Genomic DNA, 20944 nt, shown 5'->3' with positions numbered 1-20944 from the left:
TATTTAATAATGAGTTAATATTTAAATCTACTATTTAATAATAGAAAACTATTTAATATTTAATAACAGCTTATTTTTGTCTCAAGGTCCCAGGGAGTCAAAGTTCACAGTGATGTAGCAGGCGTGGCAGCACACAATATTATTTCTTGCAAAATAAAGGATCAAAGGGCCCCGGCCTCCATCAGCATAGGTTAAAGGGGGAAAAAAATAAAGACTCCAACGAGTGCTTACAATAAAGGTCTATCATTAACATTAACACTTTAAAAAGAATTCAGCCGTGATTAACCAAACAGCCCTGGAAAAGGGGGCTCACTTAGTTACTTTAGCCTAAGGGTGGCTCGGGAAGAGCAGCGGCAGCAAAGGCGGCCTAGGGACAGCCGTGGGCCAGTGACCACAGGCACAGCCGCGCGTGCGAGCAGGGAGAGCCGAGCGAGGGAGGCGGCGGCGCAGCCGCGCGGCCGGAAGGCCCGCGCAGAGCATCCGGGTGAGAGGCGGGAGGTCGGAGCGGCGTCCGGGGGCGCCGCCTCACCTCGTGGCGGGAGCTCGCGGCGGTGCACGGAGCCCGCCTCCCCGCGCGGACTCTCGCTGCTATGGTGCCGCTCGCGGGCGCCTGCGGAGGCGCCGCGGGTCCGCCCGCACGGGGGCGCCGGAGCGCGGCCATCGGGCCTTCCCTCCGCCCGCCGGAAGCGCTCTCCTGACCCTGCGCGCCGCGGGAAGATGGCGCTGGAAGCTGGCGACATGGAAGAGGGGCAGCTTTCCGACTCGGACTCCGACATGACGGTCGTCCCCAGCGACAGACCGACGCAGATAGCGGTGAGCGAGAGGGCGCGCGGGAGACGGGGCTGGGCGCCGGGGGCCGCGAGGCCGGGATGGAGGGGCTCGGGCGGCGCCGGGATGCGGCGGCTCGGAGGCCGCGGGGCCCCGCCGGAGACTCGACCCCTCGGAGCCGCCGGCCTCACGGCCTCACGGCCTCACGGCCTCACGGCCTCACGGCCTCCCGGCACGGGCGAGCATCCCCTCGCTTGCGGCTCCTGCCTCTGCAGACGTCCCCGCTCCTGCACAGCCGCTCCCGGGGATAGGATTTGCCCAAAGGGAGAACGTGGGGACGGAGAGCTGTAACTGCGTTTGATGCTCATGTTTTTGTCCCTGGCGGATAGCGAGCTCCTCGCGTACCCGGGGCCCCGTCTTCAGTGTTCCCCCCGAGTTTGGTCAGCTCCCACGTGCAGCATGGAGGCACCAGGCTTTGTTTGTTTCTGCTGTCCGGGGATGCAGACGGCATCTCGCTGTGTCGCCCACGGCTGGACTGGCACGTGAGCTGTCGTTGTGCCTCTTAGGCTCCAGAAGTGCTGGGAGATCCCTCTGGGACGCTTCCTAATCTTCTGAGACTCCTAGTACTCCCGCAGAGGGCTACCCGCCAGGCTACTCGCACTCCATCCTCGGCACCGCCACTAGCTGCAAAATATTTAACTGCTCCGTTTTGGTGTTCAGGTGGGACTGGCGTGATGGACACTGTAAGGCCTGGCCAGTGTTGGCAGCGGATGTTACTGGCGGACTAGTGTCACTGACTTAAGACATCTCACTCGGTTTAAATACCTAAGAGGAACTCAATAAATGCGTGGTATTGTGTTTAGCATAAAAAGCAAAGATTGAGGGCAAAGTTACAGTTAGAAGAAATACTCAGGGCTCTATTGCATGCCAGAGTGACTGATTAACAATAGCGAATATTTCAGAATAGCCATGGGGTGGGGGTGTAGCTCAATTGGTAGAGTGCTTGCCTAGCATGCTGGAGGCCCTGAGTTCAAGCCCCCTCTACTTAAAAGCCAAGTGTAACCTCCCCCCATAAAAGGATTTTATTCGCCATAAAGTCTTTTTTTTCACCGTAAAGAAAAGACAAACGTTTAAAGTGATAAGTAGGCTAACAACCCTGATTTGAACATTACAAACTACGTACACAAATTGAAGCATCATATTATACCACATAAATTTTTGTGGTTATTATGTGGCGGTCAGATTTTTTAAGTATTATCTTTACATGTAGATGTCTTAGGAAATTAATACTAGGATCTTATTTTTCAGTTCCTTTAAAATTTGTTTACGTTAAAAAGTTGGTTAACATAATGCTGTGAAAACTGAATTTTGAGGGGTTTTGTTGTTGTTGGATTTGAGTCAGGGTGTCTTTTTGTAGCCCAAAGTGTCCTCAAAACCAGGATCTTTCTGCCTCAGCCTCCTGATCTCTGATTAAAAGGTGTGCACTGCTACACCTCATGAAACCTGCAGTTAAAAGTAATATGTCTGGGATTCTTCCCCATAAGAGCTTTCCTTCAAATGTTTTGGTGTTTTTTGTTTGTTGTTTTGTGTGTGTGTGTGTGAGATAGGGTTTCACTATATAGACCTGGCTGGCCTTGAACTTACAGAGATTTGCCTGCCTCTGCCTCTGCCTCCAAAGAATGCTGGAATTGAAGTTGTGGGTCGCCAGGCTCTACTATCCCATCGAATCTTAAAGGAGTAGCTGCAGAACCATATAAGGGAAGTTGGTATATCCAATGAGAAAATATATTTTGGGGGAGAAAGATAACTGTCTTAACTGACAGTAACAATTATTGTGTATGTCATTCTTATAAATGTGGTCTTTAAAGGTGAAAAGTAAAGGCTTTGGTACATTTTTTAGGTCTTTCAGAACTGAGTTAATTTAATAGGGATTAGATTTGTTTCAGCTGTCTTTGGAGTGTGATTGTTTTGGACGCTCCAGTTGAATCTCCACTACACTCTTTCTCCCTCTTCTTTTCTCCTTATTGAGGTCTTGCTGTGCAACTCAGACAGGCCTGAACCCACTGTGTAACCTAAGTTGTCCTTAAACTTGTGATCCTCCTGCTTAGCCTCTGGAATGCTGGGGTGGCAGGCGTGCGCAGTACCTACATTGTTGTGGAAGCTAGCCCATGGTAGGTGGATGAATGTTTTGTGGAACTGACTGTAATTTCTCTCACTTGCAGAAAGTCCTAGATGGGGGCAGTGTTGCCTGTGCACCAGTCACACACTACCGGACTGTTAAAAACGTGGACTCGAGTGAGGAGAGCGTGGATTCAGATGAAGAGTGCTCTCCTTGGAAACGTAAGCGACAGAAGTGTCATAATCCTCCTCCCAAACCAGAGCCTTCTCCACTTGGCCAGAGCAGTCAGAAAGCAGTCAATGGCGGAAAGAAGGTGAACAACATTTGGGGTGCCGTGCTTCAGGAACAAAACCAAGATGCAGTGGCCATTGAACTTGGCATCTTGGGAATGGAAGGCACCCTTGACAAAAGCAGGCAGTCTGAGACCTATAATTATTTGCTTGCTAAGAAACTTAGACGGGAATCTCAAGAGTATACGAAGGAATTAGACAAAGATCTAGATGAATATATGCATGGTGACAAAAAAACAGGGTCAAAGGAGGAAGAGAATGGGCAAGGCCACCTCAAACGGAAACGGCCTGTCAAAGACAGACTGGGTAACAGACTAGAAATGAACTACAAAGGCCGCTATGAGATCACAGAAGATGACTCTCAGGAGAAAGTGGCTGATGAGATTGCTTTCAGGTAAGCACTTGACTACATATCTGCTATTTACAGGAAGAAAATAGATGTTAAATACATTCTTTGTGAGGTTGTTTTTATTTGGTTTGGTTTGGTTTTTCTTAAAGGAATCAACCCAGGGCATATTTGACTATGAATGCATTTGTGTCTTTTTTTAAATGTACATTGGTTTGAAGGTGTCAGATCCCCTGGAATTGAAATTACAGACATTTGTGAGCTATCGTGTGGTTACTGGGAATTGAATCCGGGTCCTCTAGAAGAGCAATCAGTGCTCTTAACCGCCAAGCCATCTCTTCAACCCCTACATTTGTGTCTTTCTAAAGATAACTTTGAACTGGAAACTTGGTGCAGTGCTTGACTAGCATGCATGAGACCCCGAGTTCAAACCTTAGTACCCCATAAACTGGACATAAGTGTTACATGCCTGTAATCCCAGCACTAAGGAGATGGGAGATCAAAAGTTTAAGATAATGAGTTCTCACCTACATGATGCCAGCCTGGGCTAGATGAGATACTGTCTCAAAAGGGGGAAAAATCGGGGGTGGGGGTGGGGGGCTGGCAAGATGGCTCCGCTGCTCCCCAAACCTGGTGTCAATTTAATTCCTGGTCCCATGTGGTAGGAGTAGAGAACTGCCTCCTGCAAGTCTCCTGACCTCCACATTCGTCCACGCAAATAAATGGATGTAATTTTTTACCGTTATTTCTAAGATGAAAAGTAAAATATATGTTAATATGATAATCACTCTTCAGATGTTGATTTTTTTTTAATGGAGACAAATCTGGTTTTACAACCATTGCTTTTATTATTATATTTTACAACCATTGCATTTAAAACCTTTCTCTCATCACCCAGTAAAATTCTGTGTCCATGTCCATATATCCATTTACTGTAAATATCCTTTCCTTCTTCCCAGACAGGTATACTTTCTGTCCTTGTAAATTTGCCATACAGATGCAGCCATAGCGGTATTCATTTTTGTAGGTTTTTTTTTTTCCAAAGCAGGATTTCTCTGCCTCTGTAGTTCTGTAGACCAGGCTGGCCTTGAACTCAAAGATCCACCTGCCTCTGTCTCCCGAGTGCTGGGATGAAAGGCGTGCACCACTTGCTATGCCTAGCTATTTATTAATTAATAAATGAGGAGTGTTGCTTTTTGTGTATTTTCGGGTTTTGTTTTGGGAAAGGTCTCCCATAACCCAGGCCAGCCTCAAACTTACTATGTAACAAGGTGGGTCTTGAAATCTGATTCTCCTGTCTCTACTCCCAAAGGCTGGGATTGTAGGCATTTGCGACCATACTCTGACCCTGTGTTTTTATTGCATGTGTATAGATTGGTGTATCTCCAGACTGAATGGGTAGTCTGCGTTTATTTATTATAAATAATGCTGTTAATGAACACCTTTGCTTGTAAATCCTTTATGTTCATTTCTTTTGGGTAAATAGAATTGTTTGGCAGATACTAAATTGTTAATTCATGCATTTTTCACAGGTTCAGATTCTAATTAACTTACTAGCTCTAAGTCACTAGTCACATATTTGAAAATAAGTATTGCTGTCAGGAAGCAACTGTTTCAGGCAATATCTGTGCTGGTTAGTTTTGTTTTGGGTTTTTGTTTGTTTTTCTTTTTAATTGTCAAGGTGGTTGCGGCCTGGAGCGGTGGCTCATTAGTTAGTAGCACTGGCTGTTCTTCCCAAGGATCCAGGTTCAATTCCCAGCATCCACACGGCAGCTCACAGCCATCTGTAACTCCAGTCCCAGGCAATTGAAGACCCTCTTTTGACCTTTGCCGGCATTGCGTGCATATGGTGCATGCACATGTATACATACAGGCAAAACACTCAGACAAAAAATAAAACAGTCAAAATGAGGCTGGGTTTCAAGTCCAGTTGCAGGGGACCTAGCATCCTCTTCTGGCCTCCTGGGCATCAAACACGAGACATACACGCAGGTAATAGATACACCTACACCTTCAAAAAATTTTAAATAGAAGTTTGGAATTTGTATTCTGAAGAAATGTAGAATTTATAAATCAAAGTCTCCTTCAGCAACGAGGAAACTGAGGCCCAGGAGTTACCTGGCTTGCACAAGGTTGTTGACTTTGTGAGGGTCAGACCTGAAGCTGAACCTTGGTCACCTGCTCCTCCTAGTCTGATGTCTTTTCCACAGTATTGCATAGCTTCCTGTGAGGAGAAACCAAGGTACTGGGTCTGACTGAAAACTGAAAAGCCTTCCGCACTGTTTCTTGTCTTTGGGGACCATGGGCTCTATTTGACCCAGTTAGTAGAGTTCCTCCAGCTCCCTGTATTTGTTTCATTTACTGCTTTTTTGAAATGGGGTCTGTTGGATGTTTTACTCTTTTGGCTTTTTTAGGGGGCCTGCTATCCAGCTCAAAATCACACATGGAGGCTTATTCTTAATTATGAATGCCCAGCCTTAGCTTGGCTTTTTTCTTGCCAGCTTTTCTTAGTTTAAATTATCCCATCTACCTTTCCTCCCTGGACTTTTATATTTTTCTAATTCTTTCCTTGTTATTCGGTGGCTGGCTGGTGGCTGACCGGGGTGTTCTCTCCTCGTTCTCTTGCTTGCCTTTTTCTCGCCTCTCTCCTTTTTTACTCTCTGCCTGCCAGCCCCGCCTATCCTTGCTTCTGCCTCACTATTGGCTGTTCAGCTCTTTATTAGCCCATCTGGTGTTTTAGAGAGGCAGCGAATCACAGCTTCACAGTTAATCAAATGCGGTATAAACAAAAATCACACACCTGAAAATTTTATTCCTCAAAATGGGTCTTTATTTATTTATTTATTTTTATTTTTTTCTCCCCAGACAAGGTTTCTCTGTGTAGCTTTGGAGTCTGTCCTGGAACTCTATCTGTAGACCAGGCTGGTGTCGAACTCACAGAAATCCCCTGTCTCTGCTTTCTGGGTGCTGGGATTAAAGGCGTGTGTCATCGTGCCTGGCACTCCCTGTATTATTCATCTCTGAAGAGTAGGATGAAAATAATGTCTAACATTTGAAAGAACTGACGTGTGCAGATAAGGCCGGCCATTAGGATTAAGCTGTAAGAAACCATCGGAGGTTAATTTTGAAGCAGAATAACTGAAAGCATGCTATGTGTTTGTTAGTTGTCTTGGCAGAAATGCACGAGTTTATCACCTTTACATTTAGAGCTGAATTCATGCACCTCACTCAGCGCACTTTTGAAACTGCCATAATCCAAACGGCAAGAAGAGCCTTAGTTAAGAACAGATATGGGGCTTGAGGTTAGCAGCTCCAGTGACTCCACGGCTCATGGACGGAGATTAGAAAAGCGGGTGTTAGCAGGAAGATTTGAATTCCAGTTGAGAACTGCACTGGGGGTAAAAGTAGATTTCAACAAGTAGTAATTGCTTTGTGTTCTCAACAGGTTACAGGAACCGAAGAAAGACCTGATAGCCCGAGTAGTGAGGATACTTGGGACCAAAAAAGCCATTGAACTCTTGATGGAAACGGCTGAAGTTGAACAGAATGGTGGTCTTTTCATAATGGTAATGCTAATACTGTTTCTGGGCTTGGTTTTGGGAGTTTTTGTTTGTTTGGTTGGTTAGTTTTGGTTTTGGTTTTTTGAAACAGAGTTTCTCTGACTGACTGGCTGGGGGGAGCTTTCTCTGCAGACTAGCGTTGGCCTCAAACTCAAAGAGTTTTCTCCCCAGACAAGGTTTTTCTGTGTAGCTTTGGAGTCTGTCCTGGACCTCTATCTGTAGAGCGGGCTGGCGTCGAACTCACGGAAATCCCCTGCCTCTGCCTCCTGAGTACTGGGATTAAAGGCATGTTCCACCACTGCCTGGCACCTGTTTCTGGATTTATATTATTATCTGTATTTTATTTATTTAAGCAAAATTAACTTGCCTCTCTGGTCGCCCCCCCCCCCATGACCCGGTTTCGCTATGTAGCTCCACTATCCTCAGACTCTACCACCCCAGCCTCATCAGTGCTGATTCTGTAGGCTGTCATTATACCCTCTTACAGGAATAATTTTAAGACAACTGTGTAGAAGGAACCGAAAGCTCAAGTTGGAAGGCTTTGTTTTTTGAGCACAACTTACTGTGGTTTAGCTAAATTATTCAATTTCTTGTGCTCAGTCTCCTCAGGTAGAAAATGAGGAAGAATCCTTTGCTATAAGGATTAGATGAGATGGTACACAATTTAGCTTAGTGCCTGGCATTATGGTTGCAAGGCCAGCCTAGTTTACAGAGTAAGACCCTGTCAAGAAAACACTTAAGTTATAATAATAATAAGCCAAATAGAACTGAGTATGATGGGATTTGTCTGCAACCTCAACATTCAGGAAGCCAAGGCTTAAGATTGCTTAGGGTTCCAGGCAGCCTAGGCAAGACCCTGCCTCAAAAATAAGCCAAATCACAAATAGATACATAGTAAAACTGCATGATTAAGAGTTCAAGGGTAGACTGGAGAGATGGCTCAGAGGTTAAGAGCACTGGCTACTTGCTCTTCCAGAGGTCCCAAGTTCAGTTCCCAGCGACACATGGTGGCTCACAACCATCTATAATGACATCTGGTGCCTTCTCCTGGCCTGAAGGCAGGCAGATCACTTATACATAATAAATAAATGAACTTTAAAAAAAAAAAGCTCAGGTAAGAAGGAAAACTATCTGGAACAATCCTCATGTGGGAGAGCAATGACAGGAAAGGCAGTTGAAAAACGGCTCACTGTTTGTACGCTGGCCAGACTACGGACAGTGTCTCTGTGAACATGGTTTTACAGATTTCATTAATTCAGCTTAACTGTGAAATAAGGATGAAAGTGTGGATGCCTTTCTTCTGCTCTTGGTTTGTAGTGTGTTACCCCGTAGGCACAGCACAGGTAGTAACCTGCTGTGGACTGACAAGTTAAGAGCTCATAGTGTTCTTGAGAGGCCCTGTTTAGTTCCCAGCACCCCTGTTGGATGGCTCACAGCCTCCTTTAACTCCAGCCCCACCGGGATCCAAGGCACCAGCACTCACAGTGTTTAAATTTGAAAAATAATTGAGAACATTGTTGAAAAAATAGCCTATAATCTTAAATTATAGAAATTTGCAACAAAAGATAAAATTAATCATATAGGCTATTTAGAGTTTCATTTACTTGAACTTCATGAAGATCAAAATTTATTAGTAATATTGTAATTTTTTTAAAAAGAAAACTCTGTGGCTGGAGAGATGGCTCAGTGGTTAAGAGCATTGCCTGCTCTTCCAAAAGTCCTAAGTTCAATTCCCGGCAACCACATGGTGGCTCACAACCATCTGTAATGAGGTCTGGTGCCCTCTTCTGGCCTGCAGACATACACACAGACAGAATATTGTATACATAACAAATAAATAAATACATATTTAAAAAAAAAGAAAGCACTGTTCCAGTGAGTTAATGCTGGTCTACTGAATATTGAGATGTGAGTTCAAGTGCACTTTTGATATATCCTTTTTGAATAGAGTGCCTGCTTTGTACTGAGAGCTGTTGAGTCTGAAGACAGGAAAAACTCAGTTTATTGCAGTAATTATAAAGCCAGGCATGGTGGCACATGCCTATAATCTCAGCACTTAAGGCAGAGACAGAGGATCGCTGAGCTGAGCTACCTAGTAAGTTTCTGACTCACTAGCCTACATGATGAGAACCTGTCTCATAAAAAGTGGGGGAGGTAGTAGTGGCACATGCCTGTAATCCCAGCACTCGGGAGACAGAGGCAGGCAGATCTCTGAGTTCGAAGCCACCCTGGTCTACAAAGCAAGTTCCAGGGCAGGCACCAAAACTATAGCGAAACCTTGTCTCAAAAAAACAAAACAAAATAAAGACCTTTGAAATGGCTTAGTAGGTAAAGACTTTTTGTTGTTGTTGTTTTTTGTTTTTGTTTTTTTTTTGTTTTTTTTTTTTTTTGGTTTTTCGAGACAGGGTTTCTCTGTGGTTTTGGAGCCTGTCCTGGAACTAGCTCTTGTAGACCAGGCTGGTCTCGAACTCACAGAGATCCGCCTGCCTCTGCCTCCCGAGTGCTGGGATTAAAGGCGTGCGCCACCACCGCCCCGCGGTAAAGACGTTTTCTGCCAAGCTTGATATTCTGAGTTCATCCCTGGTCCCACCCATGGTGGAGTCATGGCGTGGAACAGTTAGCAAACTTCTGCAAATTGTCCACTGAACTTCTCATGTGTGCACACCTTTCTTCAAAAAAAAAGTTTAACTTTTTTTTTTAAAAAAAAGCAATAAATATAATTTCAAGTGTATTAGCACTGAGAGAAAAGAAATAGATCGAATGGAGGTATAAGGGAAGAGGGCAGAGAAGAGTAAATATGGTCAGGGTAGAGGTCTGAACTTGCTTAAAAGGCAGAATAGTAAGTACTAATACTGATTTATAATGCTTTGACCATTAGTCCAGTATTAATGAATCAGTGTGTGTGCGTGCATTTTGTTTGATTGGTGTTTGATTTGTTGTCACTTTGGTGGGTGATTAAACCCAGTCTTGTGCAAAACATGCCCTTTTCCACTGAGCTACACCTTAACCCCAACAGATTGTTTTAAATAGAGTGTCCTTAAGCAGTATTCAAGTTTGAACAAATTAATGTTGTACTACATGTAGAGCTATGTTTTAATTTGCTAATTCAGTGTTTGTGGCAACTTTATAGAATATGTCATCATGAGTAGTGGGAAGTAACAGTAGATACATATATCTTAGTGTGTATATTTAAATCTAAAAATCTTTTTTTCTTTTAGTTTTTTGAGACAGAGTTTCTCTGTAGCTTTGGAGCCTGTCCTGGCACTAGCTCTTGTAGACCAGGCTGGCCTCGAACTCACAGAGATCCGCCTGCCTCTGCCTCCCGAGTGCTGGGATTAAAGGCATGCGCCACCACCGCCCGGTTTAAATCTAAAAATCTTAAAAAGAGCCAGAATCAGATCTGGGTTTCAAATCTGGTCCTGGCTGTCTCCATAAGCATGCGTCTATTGAGATATATCCTGGTCATTCATGAAGCCTGTGGCCTGGGAACTGGGCTTGTAGCTCGGTGACTTTCCTAGCATGGCAAAGGCCCTGATTTCTATCTCAGCACTGGTAAATAAGTAATCAGTCTTTGCGTATAAAATTGTTGCAAAATAAATTGGAAATATTCTCGAAAAATTGCCTATGGAAATGTCCATATATTTACTCTTTTTAATTCCTTTCCGTAGAATGGTAGTCGAAGAAGAACACCCGGTGGGGTTTTTCTGAATCTCCTGAAGAACACTCCTAGCATCAGTGAAGAACAAATTAAGGTAATGACAATGACTGTGTCCTTGGCTTTATGATGCATCAAAAAGCCAGATTTGTGAAAATACACACTTGTAATCCCAACCTGCAGAGGCAGAGGCAGGAGTGTAGAAGGAGGGCCTGCGCACATCCCAGGAAAGATCCCATTTTAAAAGATAGAGGGAACGTTTAATCCCAGCACACAGGTACAGGTGGGGGCATGTGGATCTCTGTGAGTTTGAGGCCGGACAGCTATATGAGAGCCTGTCTCAGAAAGAGGAGATAAAAAGATGCTTAGTTCTTTTTGGACTTCTACTCAGTCTTTCTTCCTTCTTTCCCTCCCACATTCTTCCTTCTCCCTTTTTTTTTTTTTTTTTTTTTTTGTTGTTGTTGTTTAGTTGTCCTGGAACTCACTTTGTAGACCAGGCTGGCCTCAAACTCACAGACATCCTCCTGCCTCTGCCTTCTGTGTTCTGGATTTAAAGGTGTGTGCCATCACCGCCTGGCTAGTCTAGCGTTTTGAGGATTGGTTTTAAGAACATGCAGTTGGGCCAGTGAGAGGGTTCAGTGGGTAAAGGTGCTGGCCACTAAGGCATACAACCTGAGTTTAGTCCTAGGTCCCACGTGGTGGGCCTGCAGAACTGACCCCTGCTAGTTGTTTTCTGACCACATGTGCACAAGCATGCACACACACAAATAAGTGTAATAAAATTTTCTGCAGGTGCAGTAAAAGTGAGTTTGAGAACTAGGGTGTAGCTCAGTAGTGTAGCATGTGCTTAGTTTGCCCAAAAACCCAAGTTCAATAAAGAAAAGAGAAAGACTCTTTTAAATGTCAAATGTAAGGCTGGCTAGATGCCTCCAATGGTAAAAGCGTTTGCCATGCCAGACATATAATTAAACTAGTCTTTTAATTGCCAAAATGGTGACAGTCAGTCTATAGAGTTTAGAAGGCAAAACCAGATTTACTGAGTAGAGCTTTTTGTTTTGGCTTTTTTGTTGTTATTTTTGGTTTGGTTTAGTGTGTGTGTGTGTGTGTGTGTGTGTGTGTGTGTGTGTGTGTGTGTGTGTAAAAATGAGAAGGTAAATTTGGTTTTTGCTTTTAAGACTGGTCTCACTGTGTAGCCCTGGCTTGCCTCTGCTTCCTGAGTGCTGGGGATTAAAGGTGTGCACCACCATGCCCCACCTGCAGTTTCTTTTTAATAAGACTTGCAGTGTTTGGTGGGAAAGGAACTTCATAATCATTTATGCAAGATATTATTAGAGTTTTTTTAAGCTCAAGATGCTTAATAAATTAAAATGTGCTTCTATGTAAAATAAAAGTTCATCTTAACCTCTTGAAACCAGGTTGTGATTTCAAGGATTACAGAATTACATACCTGTAATTCCAGCACTTGAGAGGCAGGGGCAGGAGGATGCTCACAATTTGAGGCCAGCCTGGTCTACAGAGTGAGTTCCAGCCTGGCCAGGGCAGTGTAGTGAGACTATCGCATAACAAGCATATATTTACTGGTACTAGTTTTGTGCCTCAGAAAGCATTTTTGACTGTCAGAATTTGGGGTGCCATAGCTATATACTACAAGTAGTGAGTGAAGACTACATATCCAGCCTGGAGTTTCAGCAGTGCCAGTGATAGAAAGCATTGTACTCTTCAGTGTTTGTTTTGTGTTTGTGTTTACCCAGCATGTGTGTATGCAACCCATGTGTGTACAGTGCTCTCAACCCAGAGGGGAGTGTGTTGAGTCTCCCTGAAACTGGAGTTACAGGTAGTTGTAAGTCAGCATGTTGGTACTGGGAACTAAACCCAGGTCCTCTGGACAAGCAGTAAGTACTCTTAACTGCCATCTTTCCAGCTTCTACAATAGTATTCTTTTTTTTTTTAATTTTTGTTTATTATGTAGACAGTGTTCTGCCTGCATGTATGCCTGTAGGCCAGAAGAGGTCACCAGATTTCATCACAGATGGTTGTGAGCCACCATGTGGTTGCTGGGAACTGAACTCAGGGCCTCTGGAAGAGCAGTCAGTGCTCTTAACCTCTGCGCCATCTCTCCATCCCTACAATAGCATTCTTAGATGAAATTGTTACATTTTGTAAATGGCATGTTCTTAAATAGGTCAGTTTAATTTCGTAGCACAGGTAGTCATATGTAGTTAAGATGTTTCAAAGTCAGTATGTCTTTAATCTTTTATTCAGGTTTTTGTGTTATCAGTTACAGTTTATTTAAATTCTAAACAAAATTTCCCCGTGGTAGTTTCTCTTTTAGCAAACAGGTATGGGGCGGTGTGTTGCAGTAGGATGAGCAGGGCCTACCTCATAATATACTTACAACAAATAATATGGGATGGGTTTTGTTTTGTTATTTTTAGCCAAAGTTGTTTTTATTTCAGGACATTTTCTACATTGAAAATCAAAAGGAATATGAAAATAAAAAAGCTGCTAGAAAAAGAAGAACACAACTATTGGGGAAAAAAATGAAACAAGCTATTAAAAGTCTGAATTTTCAAGAGGATGATGACACATCACGAGAAACTTTTGCAAGTGACACTAACGAGGCCCTGGCCTCCCTTGATGAAGCCCAGGAAGGACCTGGCGAAACCAAACTGGATGCAGAGGAAGCCATCGAGGTGGACCATCCTCAGGATTTGGACATATTTTAGGTACATTATGGACGTTTTGAGGATAAACCTTTGTACAAACATAGTTTCCATTTCTGCTGAGGTTGCTGTGCTGTGCACTGAATCTAGAGAATGGAGAGCTGTTGCTGTTTCCTGTTTGAAGTGAATACGTGTGTGGGCGGTCGAGCGCCATTGAAGGCGGTGTTTAAGGTGGCCATGCCTGTCGGGTGTGCAGCACAGGTCTGATTTCTCATCCTGCTGCCTGTACTGACTGTTAAGGCCCGGGTCTACCTGCGGTCGCTCTGTCCAGCTCACTGTTTCATGCCGTTAAGAAGCTTTTGTTTTTTGATTTATCTTGGTGGCGAACTATGCTTTGGTTTTAACACATTCCATTAAAATATGCTAAAATATACATAAATTGTTCAGCTCTTGCATCCAATTGTTCCTGTAGGGTGGGCAGAATCTTGGTATGAACCAACTTCTTGTCTTTCTGCTTCAGCCTAAGTAGTGCTAAGATTATGGATTTATGCCACCATGTTCTATTGTTTGGCAATTTTTAAAAAGCTATTTATTATTAGATGGGTGAGAGATGGAGGTGTGGGAGCCATGAATGTTGTGGTCAAAGGGCAGTTTTGTGGAATTAGATGTCTCTTTCCCTTTAAGTGGGGTCTAGGTTGTAAGGCCTGCACTTCAAACATCTATCTGCTGAGCCATCTCACTAACCCCTTTCACGCACTCTTAAAGACAGAAACAAGTGTGTGGAAGCTGCTTGCCATCTGTTTGTTGAAAGCAAGTAAATAGCAGAAGATTTTTTCTTTTCTTTTCTTTTTTTTTTTTTTTGGAGATAGGATTTTAATAATATAGTTTGGGCTGTTCTTAGAACTCATTGTGTAGACCAGGCTGGCCTCAAATTTGCTAAGAAGCAAATGATGGCCTTGAATATCTGATCGTCCTGCCTCTTCCTTCCAAGTGCTGTGGTTACAGGCGCGCACCACCACTTGGTTTCTCCAGTGTGAAAGCCTGAACTTAAGGTTCAGTCATGCCGAGTTAGTGCCCCCAACTGATCTGCATCCTGAGGAGAGATCCTGAGAAAGTCAGCAGACTTTCCTGTTTGTCAAATCTGTAATGTCTCATGTTTTAATTGATGATAGTGTTTCTCACAGAGACTTAAATAGCTCCGAGCTGCATACTCCTAGCTACTAAGGGTTGCTGTGGCGTTAGCAGGACAATTGTTACATCAACGGCAGCAGTTTCATCAGAATTAGGCTGTGTGAGGTTCTAGGTAAGAATTCTGTCATTGCTGCCAGTGATGGCTTTGGAAAAAGATGCCTGTCCTGCTTTGCCGGAACTGGACAAGAGCAGCACAGCCAGGAATGCAGCGAAGCCTGCCAATAAGTGAGGACCTCGGGGTTCCGGGCTGCTGGTTTGCTGTTTGTAGTAGAGATGGTGTAGGGCCTCACACAAGCTAGGCAAGTGATCTACCATTGAGCTTCATCAGCCTCCTCATTACACCCCCAGGACAGGGTCTTGTGTAGTCCAAGCTGGCCTTGACCTCCTTATATAAGGTGGCTGAGAATGGCCTTGGACTCAGTCTGCTTCTACCTCCAGAGTGCTCGAGGTGCTGGTGAGCACCACCTAGCAGCGTAGAGATGGGACCCAGTCCTTATGAGTGCTAGGCAAGCTCTCTACCACCTACGTTTCATCCCTTGTCCCTGGCAGCCCCTCAATATTGTTACTCTTCCGGGGTCTTTTTTTTTTTAATTAAAACACCCATTACTTGGGTGTGTGTGTGGTGTGTATGTCCTTGGAGGCTACGAGAGGGTATCAGATTTGTGGGGAACTGGAACCATAGGCAGATGTGAGCAGCCCAGGTGGGAGCTGGGAACTGAACTCTTGTCTTCAAGATAGAACATTCAAGTGCTCTTAACTGCTGCAGCCTCTAAGTTTTTTTTTTTTTGAAAATAGGTTCTCTCATATAATAAATACACTCTGACCAATTTCCTTTTCTTCCATTCCTTCTAACCCCCACCACCTTCCCTTCCTCCTGTTTCCTCATAAGAAAAGAGCAGGTCTCTAGAGAGGACAGCCAAACAGGACAAGATGAACAAGCCTGGACAAAGCAATCCAATAGGAAGAAGAGTCTCAAGAGCAGGCAAAAGAGTCAGAGATAGACCTGCTCCTACTGTTAAGAGTCCCATAAAAAGTCCCAGCTAAGCCGGGCTGTGGTGGCGCACGCCTTTAATCCCAGCACTCGGGAGGCAGAGGCAGGTAGATCTCTGAGTTTGAGGCCAGCCTGAGCTGGAGAGATGGCTCAGCAGTTAAGAACACTGGTTGCTTTTCCAAAGGTCCTGAAATCAGTTCCCAACAACCACATGGTGGCTCACAACCACCTGTAATGAGATCTTCTGGCCTGCAGGCAGAATACTGTCTACATAATAAAATCTTAAAAAGAATTTACTTTATTTAAAACAAGCAAACAAAAAACTCCAAGCTAACAGCCATAGCATATGCAGAGGACCAAGTGCAGACCCATGCTGGCCCCGTGCTTGCTGTTTCAGTTGAGCCCATGTGAGCCCTCCTTAGTTGAGCCAATGGGCCATGTTTGCCTGGTGTCCTCCATCCCCCCCCCCCCACTCATACAGTCTTTCCTCCCCCTTCTGGGGTAGTGTCTCCTTAAATTACTTGTGAGGCCTCTGCCTCTGCTTCCCAAATAGCTGGGATTGCAGGCGTGCACTATCAACTCTCAAGTGAGTCCTGGGTTTTCTGTCGATTTATTAAGCAGTCTGGGACATGTAAGAGCATAGTAAATTTGGGTTTTGTCTTAGCTACTTTTTTATTGCTGTGAAGAGACACCATGACCAAGGCAACTTATAGAAGGAGTTCATAAGAAGCTTATGGTTTCAGAGGGTTAGCCCATGACCGTCATGTCAGGGAGCATAGTGGCAGGCAGGCAGGCAGGCATACTGAAACAGCTCACATCTTATAAGCAAGCACAAGGCGGAGAGAGAAAGAGAATGCGTGTGCGTGAGCTAACTGGGAATGGCAAGGTAACCCCCTTTCTCCTTTCCTAGCTTCAGGAGTGAGGAGATTCACTTGCCACGCTTCTCACTGAAGCAAGGCATGATCCCGACACGTTACGTTATGCCTTGGAAAGAAAGCATGAAATTCAGGAATGTGAATCTGAAGGTATTTTCTCACCAATATTCAGGTTAAAGTCTGCCTGTGGCTGTTAGAGATAGATGCTTTCCACCAGGCCTGACAGTTGGAGGCTGACCTGGGGCCCACAGGATGGAAGGAGAAATCTGGTTCCTCCAAGTTGTCCTCTGGCCTGCGCGCACACATGTGCCCACTAAACAAACTAAATGTGATAATAAAAATAGAACCAATTTTGTATAATTTCTAAGGTATATATAGCAATGCAAAAAACTCATTTTTTGTATTTTCACATATACTTGTAAACAAAAATAACCCAAATGCAAACTTAAAGTGGATGCATGACAGCATTTGAGGTCGCGTCCACTGCTGGGCAGTGCTGGAGGCTGAGCCAGCTTAGGTGGCATGAATAGTAAAGCTACAGCACAGGAGCTCCGTTTGAGACCGTGCTGGATATTCAAGCAGAGCGCCAGGGAAGCGGCTGGTCTAGGTTTGCAGGTAAGACTTGCCCTTCGGTGCTGCTAGCCAATTTGAAAATGTTTTCCAAATTCAAACTGGCCGTTATAGGGCTCTTCTTTTCCCTCCCCTCCCCTCTCTCCCTCCTCTCTCTCTTCCTCTTGTTCTTTCCACTTCTTACCACCCCCTCTCAAATTGAGTCTCAACTGTGGAGCCCAGATTCTCCTAGAACTCACTATGTAGCCCAAGCTGGCTTTGAATTCATGGTTATCCTCCTGCCTTAGTTTCTCCAGAGCTAGGATTACAGACATGAGCCAACATACCTCTCTAGTAAGTTACTTCTTTAAAGAGTTAGAATGTATTAAACTATAAATAATTTGAATTTTTTTTGTTTGTTTTTTTTTTCGAGACAGGGTTTCTCTGTGGTTTTGGAGCCTGTCCTGGAACTAGCTCTTGTAGACCAGGCTGGTCTCGAACTCACAGAGATCCACCTGCCTCTGCCTCCCAAGATTAAAGGCGTGTGCCACCACCGCCTGGCGAAATTTTCAATAGAATAGTTAATGTTGAATAAGAGTGTGTTTTGACAAGGCAGGAAAATCTTAGAAATTATAAATAATTAAATGGAATAAAATAAATCATAAAACATGGCTCAACTATTGCCGTATAAAATGCTCATATATAATGCTATAAAATAAAAAGTTACATTTTCCTTGAGATATATAGGGGGTTTGTTGGATTTTTTGGTTTGGTTTTGGGTTTTGTTTGTTTTTGAGAGAGGGCTTCTCCCTAGCTGTCTCACCTACCTCTGCCTCCTGAGTACTGGAATTAAAGGTGTGCACCACCACTGTCCAGCCTGAAATATTTTTTATCTAATACTTAAAAAACAAAACCTAGAGAAATTAAAATAAGACTTTCTTCAATTTTGGTGTGTGTGTATGAGAGAGAGACAAAGAGACAAAGTCTTATTGTATATTCCTGGTTATCTTGGAACTTGTATATAGGCAAGGCTGGGCTCAAACTCAGATCCACCTGATCTCCCTCCCAAATGCTGGAATTAAAGGTGTGTACCACCATGACTGGCTTTTCTTCAGTCTTAATATTGGGATCTATTTTATATAATTTGATGGCTTAATGAATAGAAACTGGAGAGAGTGTGGTTAAGAGCACTAGCTGCTCTTCCAGAGGGCCAGGGCTCTGCCAGCACCTACATGGCAGCTCACAACTGTAATTCCAATTCTAGGGAATCTGACATTCTCACAGAGACATATATACAGGCATAACACCAATACACATAAAATAAAAAAAAAATAGAAAAAATTAATAGCATTGCATGGTGAGACACTGCTTTTAACTATTCTTTTCACCTATTAGAAATACAAGATAAAAACTTTATGAACTGAAATTGGAAATACTGAATGTATTAAAGAAAGCTTGCTTGCTTTTATAAAAGGTATGTTTCATTTTGTCTTTCTGTTGCTGTGAAGAGACACCATGACCACGGCAACTCTTATAAAGGAAAACATTTAATTGAGGTGGCTTACATTTTTAGAGGTTTAGTCCATTATCATCATGGCACGACGTGGAAGAGCAGAGGCAGACATGGTGCTGGAGAAGGGGCTGAGAGTCCTACATCTTGATCTCCAGGCAACAGGAAGTGAACTATATACCACTTTGAGCATAGCTTGAACAAAGGAGACCTCAGAGCCCACCCCCACAGGGACACACTTCCTCCAACAAGGTCACACCTACTCTAATAAGGCTACACCTCCTAATGGTGTCACCCCCTATGAGCTTATGAGGGCCAATTACCTTAAAACTACCACACATTTATGTATAAGTGTGTGGGGGGGGGGGAGGGTGGCTCTGGTTGGTTCACCATGTGGGTCCCAGGGACTGAACTCAGGTCATTAGACTTGACAGCAGGAGCCTTTACCACCCGAGCCATCTCATTAGCCCCTCCTCCTTGTGTTGTTGTTGTTGTTGTTTTGTTTGGGTGTGAGGGTTGACCATCAGGCTTCCCTGTGGTGCTGGGCTCACTCTACCACTGAGCTGCCATCTTCAGCTGGATCTTTTTAGTGATTTTAAGGATGCTTCACTTTTACAGCTGTAGGTTAATGTATTCCCAACAACTTTTACAATATTACCAGCGACTCCATGTGTGTGTGTGTCTGTCTGTCTGTGCGTGGGTGTGGGTATGCAGAATTCTACCTTAAACAGTTACCATGAATGAAGTATAAAGAATAAAGTGAAATAGCATGCTCACACTGAGTAACAGTTACTGTGTTGTAGCTTGCTCTTCCCTTTCCATTTTGCCTTAGATGCTGACATACTTGCATAAACGTAATTTAAAAATTAAAAAGAAAGGGCTGGAGGGATGGCTCAGCGATTAAGAGCACTGACTGTTTTTCCAGAGATCCTGAGTTCAACTCCCAGCAACCACATGGTGGCTCACAGCCATCTGTAATGAGATCTGGTGCCCTCTTCTGGCCTGTAGGCATGCATGTAGACAGAAAATTGTATAATAAATAACTAAGTCTTTAAAAAAATTAAACAGAAAAAAAAGCCAGACATGGTGGCTCACGCATTTAATCTCAGCACTTGGGAGGCAGAGGCAGGAGAATCTCTGTGAGTTCAAAGCTAGGCTGGTTTAGATATCAAGTTACAGGCCAGCCAACTACCTGGTGAGCCTATAAGAGCACTGGCTGATCCTCCAGAGGACCTGTGTTCAATTTTCAGCACCCACATTAGCAATACACTCTAATACGGTCACTGAGTGGGGGAGGAGAAAGAGAAAAAGTCTTTAAACATGAAGACAACAACTGGTGTTTTCTCTCTTAGCAAGCGGAAGCGTGTGGGATCTATGCTGGCCCCTTGGAAGATTCTCTGTTCTGGGGTTACAGTGAGCGGCTTTGCCATGGGGAAGACCGGAAAGTCGTCTTAAAGAAAGGCCCTCCGGAGATAAAGATTGCCGACATGCCTTTGCATTCGCCTCTCTCCAGATACCAGAGCACCGTGATCTGCCATGGCTTCAGGAGGCGACTGATCTGATGTGCCGACCTGGGGGAGGGTAGCCGTATGCTTGCCCAGCACACAAAAGGTTCAGGGTTCCAACCCCATTACTACTAAAAGTAATAAAATGACAAAGTAGTTCAGTCTCTTGCCCTTGCTTTGTTCTGGTGCTTAAGTTCATTGCATTTTGCCGAAAAGTTTAATTTAACGATTGTTAAGTCAAAAGCATAATATAGATCTCTTTGGAGGTTTAGAGAGGGCTAATATAAGTTCTGAGGCTGTCTGAGGTGGGGTGGGAGAGGAAGGAAACTGCTTCGTGGTGGATTTCCCAGGTGGATAAGAAGCAACGGATGAGCCACGTGCTACCATCTTGGGCATGCAGTCCCAGCCACTGCCAGTCCATGGGTGCAGCTAAGCTGCCTCGTCTGGCAAATACTGTTTGGTAACAGACATCCTCTGGCTTTTATAATCTTTCCACCCCATCTTCTGCTTTGGTCTGAATGTTAGGGAAAGGAAAAATCATATGGCTGTCCTATCTATGAGCTCCATAGTCTTATTCTCTGCATATCGACCAGTTGTGGGTCTCTATTAAAAAGAAGCTTCTCTGATGAGGGTTGCAGTATGCACTGATCTATGGCTGTCAAGGTAAGAACATGGGGGCAGTGGTTGGTTACTCCTGTAGCCTTCTTTCCACTGTTGCAACAGGAGGCATATCTACTTACGGCTTCTTAACCGGGTTAGACTGTTGCTTGCTTTTCTTCTTTGGTGGCATGCATAGACCCTCCTAGGACTCAGAATGCTAGCCAGCTGTGGTGGAGCGTTCAGTCCCAGCTGTTTCTCCAAGTCCCGTGATTCACGTGATGTCTCCAGCACTAAGGTTTTGCCATCACGTTCATAAAGGGGA

The 20944-nt window shown here is 44.2% G+C and overlaps 2 protein-coding genes across 2 annotated transcripts; both read left to right on the top strand.

The window, feature by feature from the left end:
• Positions 1-501: 501 nt before the first annotated feature.
• Positions 502-13840, top strand: Phax (phosphorylated adaptor for RNA export). Its single transcript, XM_075968634.1, has 5 exons — positions 502-813; positions 2991-3571; positions 6969-7089; positions 10752-10835; positions 13195-13840. The coding sequence occupies exons 1-5, from the start codon at positions 718-720 to the stop codon at positions 13462-13464; spliced, it is 1152 nt and encodes a 383-aa protein (XP_075824749.1). The 5' UTR covers positions 502-717; the 3' UTR covers positions 13465-13840.
• Positions 13841-14620: 780 nt separating this feature from the next.
• Positions 14621-20161, top strand: Spmip10 (sperm microtubule inner protein 10). Its single transcript, XM_075971120.1, has 3 exons — positions 14621-14818; positions 16474-16608; positions 19870-20161. The coding sequence occupies exons 1-3, from the start codon at positions 14732-14734 to the stop codon at positions 20077-20079; spliced, it is 432 nt and encodes a 143-aa protein (XP_075827235.1). The 5' UTR covers positions 14621-14731; the 3' UTR covers positions 20080-20161.
• Positions 20162-20944: the final 783 nt, after the last annotated feature.

This window comes from Microtus pennsylvanicus, chromosome 4 (genome assembly GCF_037038515.1).
Source record: "Microtus pennsylvanicus isolate mMicPen1 chromosome 4, mMicPen1.hap1, whole genome shotgun sequence".
NCBI classification, from domain to species: domain Eukaryota; kingdom Metazoa; phylum Chordata; class Mammalia; order Rodentia; family Cricetidae; genus Microtus; species Microtus pennsylvanicus.
This window is presented reverse-complemented; position numbering and strand designations above follow the sequence as displayed.

What these genes read in the sequence shown, in the direction of transcription:
- Phax (XM_075968634.1), top strand. Translation starts at nt 718, where the DNA reads ATGGCGCTGGAAGCTGGCGACATGGAAGAGGGGCAGCTTTCCGACTCG. An exon ending in ACAGACCGACGCAGATAGCG is followed by an intron (nt 814 to 2,990) that starts GTGAGCGAGAGG and finishes TCTCACTTGCAG; the next exon opens with AAAGTCCTAGATGGGGGCAG. An exon ending in GCTGATGAGATTGCTTTCAG is followed by an intron (nt 3,572 to 6,968) that starts GTAAGCACTTGA and finishes TGTTCTCAACAG; the next exon opens with GTTACAGGAACCGAAGAAAG.
- Spmip10 (XM_075971120.1), top strand. Translation starts at nt 14,732, where the DNA reads ATGGCTTTGGAAAAAGATGCCTGTCCTGCTTTGCCGGAACTGGACAAG. An exon ending in CAGCGAAGCCTGCCAATAAG is followed by an intron (nt 14,819 to 16,473) that starts TGAGGACCTCGG and finishes ATGGCAAGGTAA; the next exon opens with CCCCCTTTCTCCTTTCCTAG. An exon ending in TCAGGAATGTGAATCTGAAG is followed by an intron (nt 16,609 to 19,869) that starts GTATTTTCTCAC and finishes TTTCTCTCTTAG; the next exon opens with CAAGCGGAAGCGTGTGGGAT.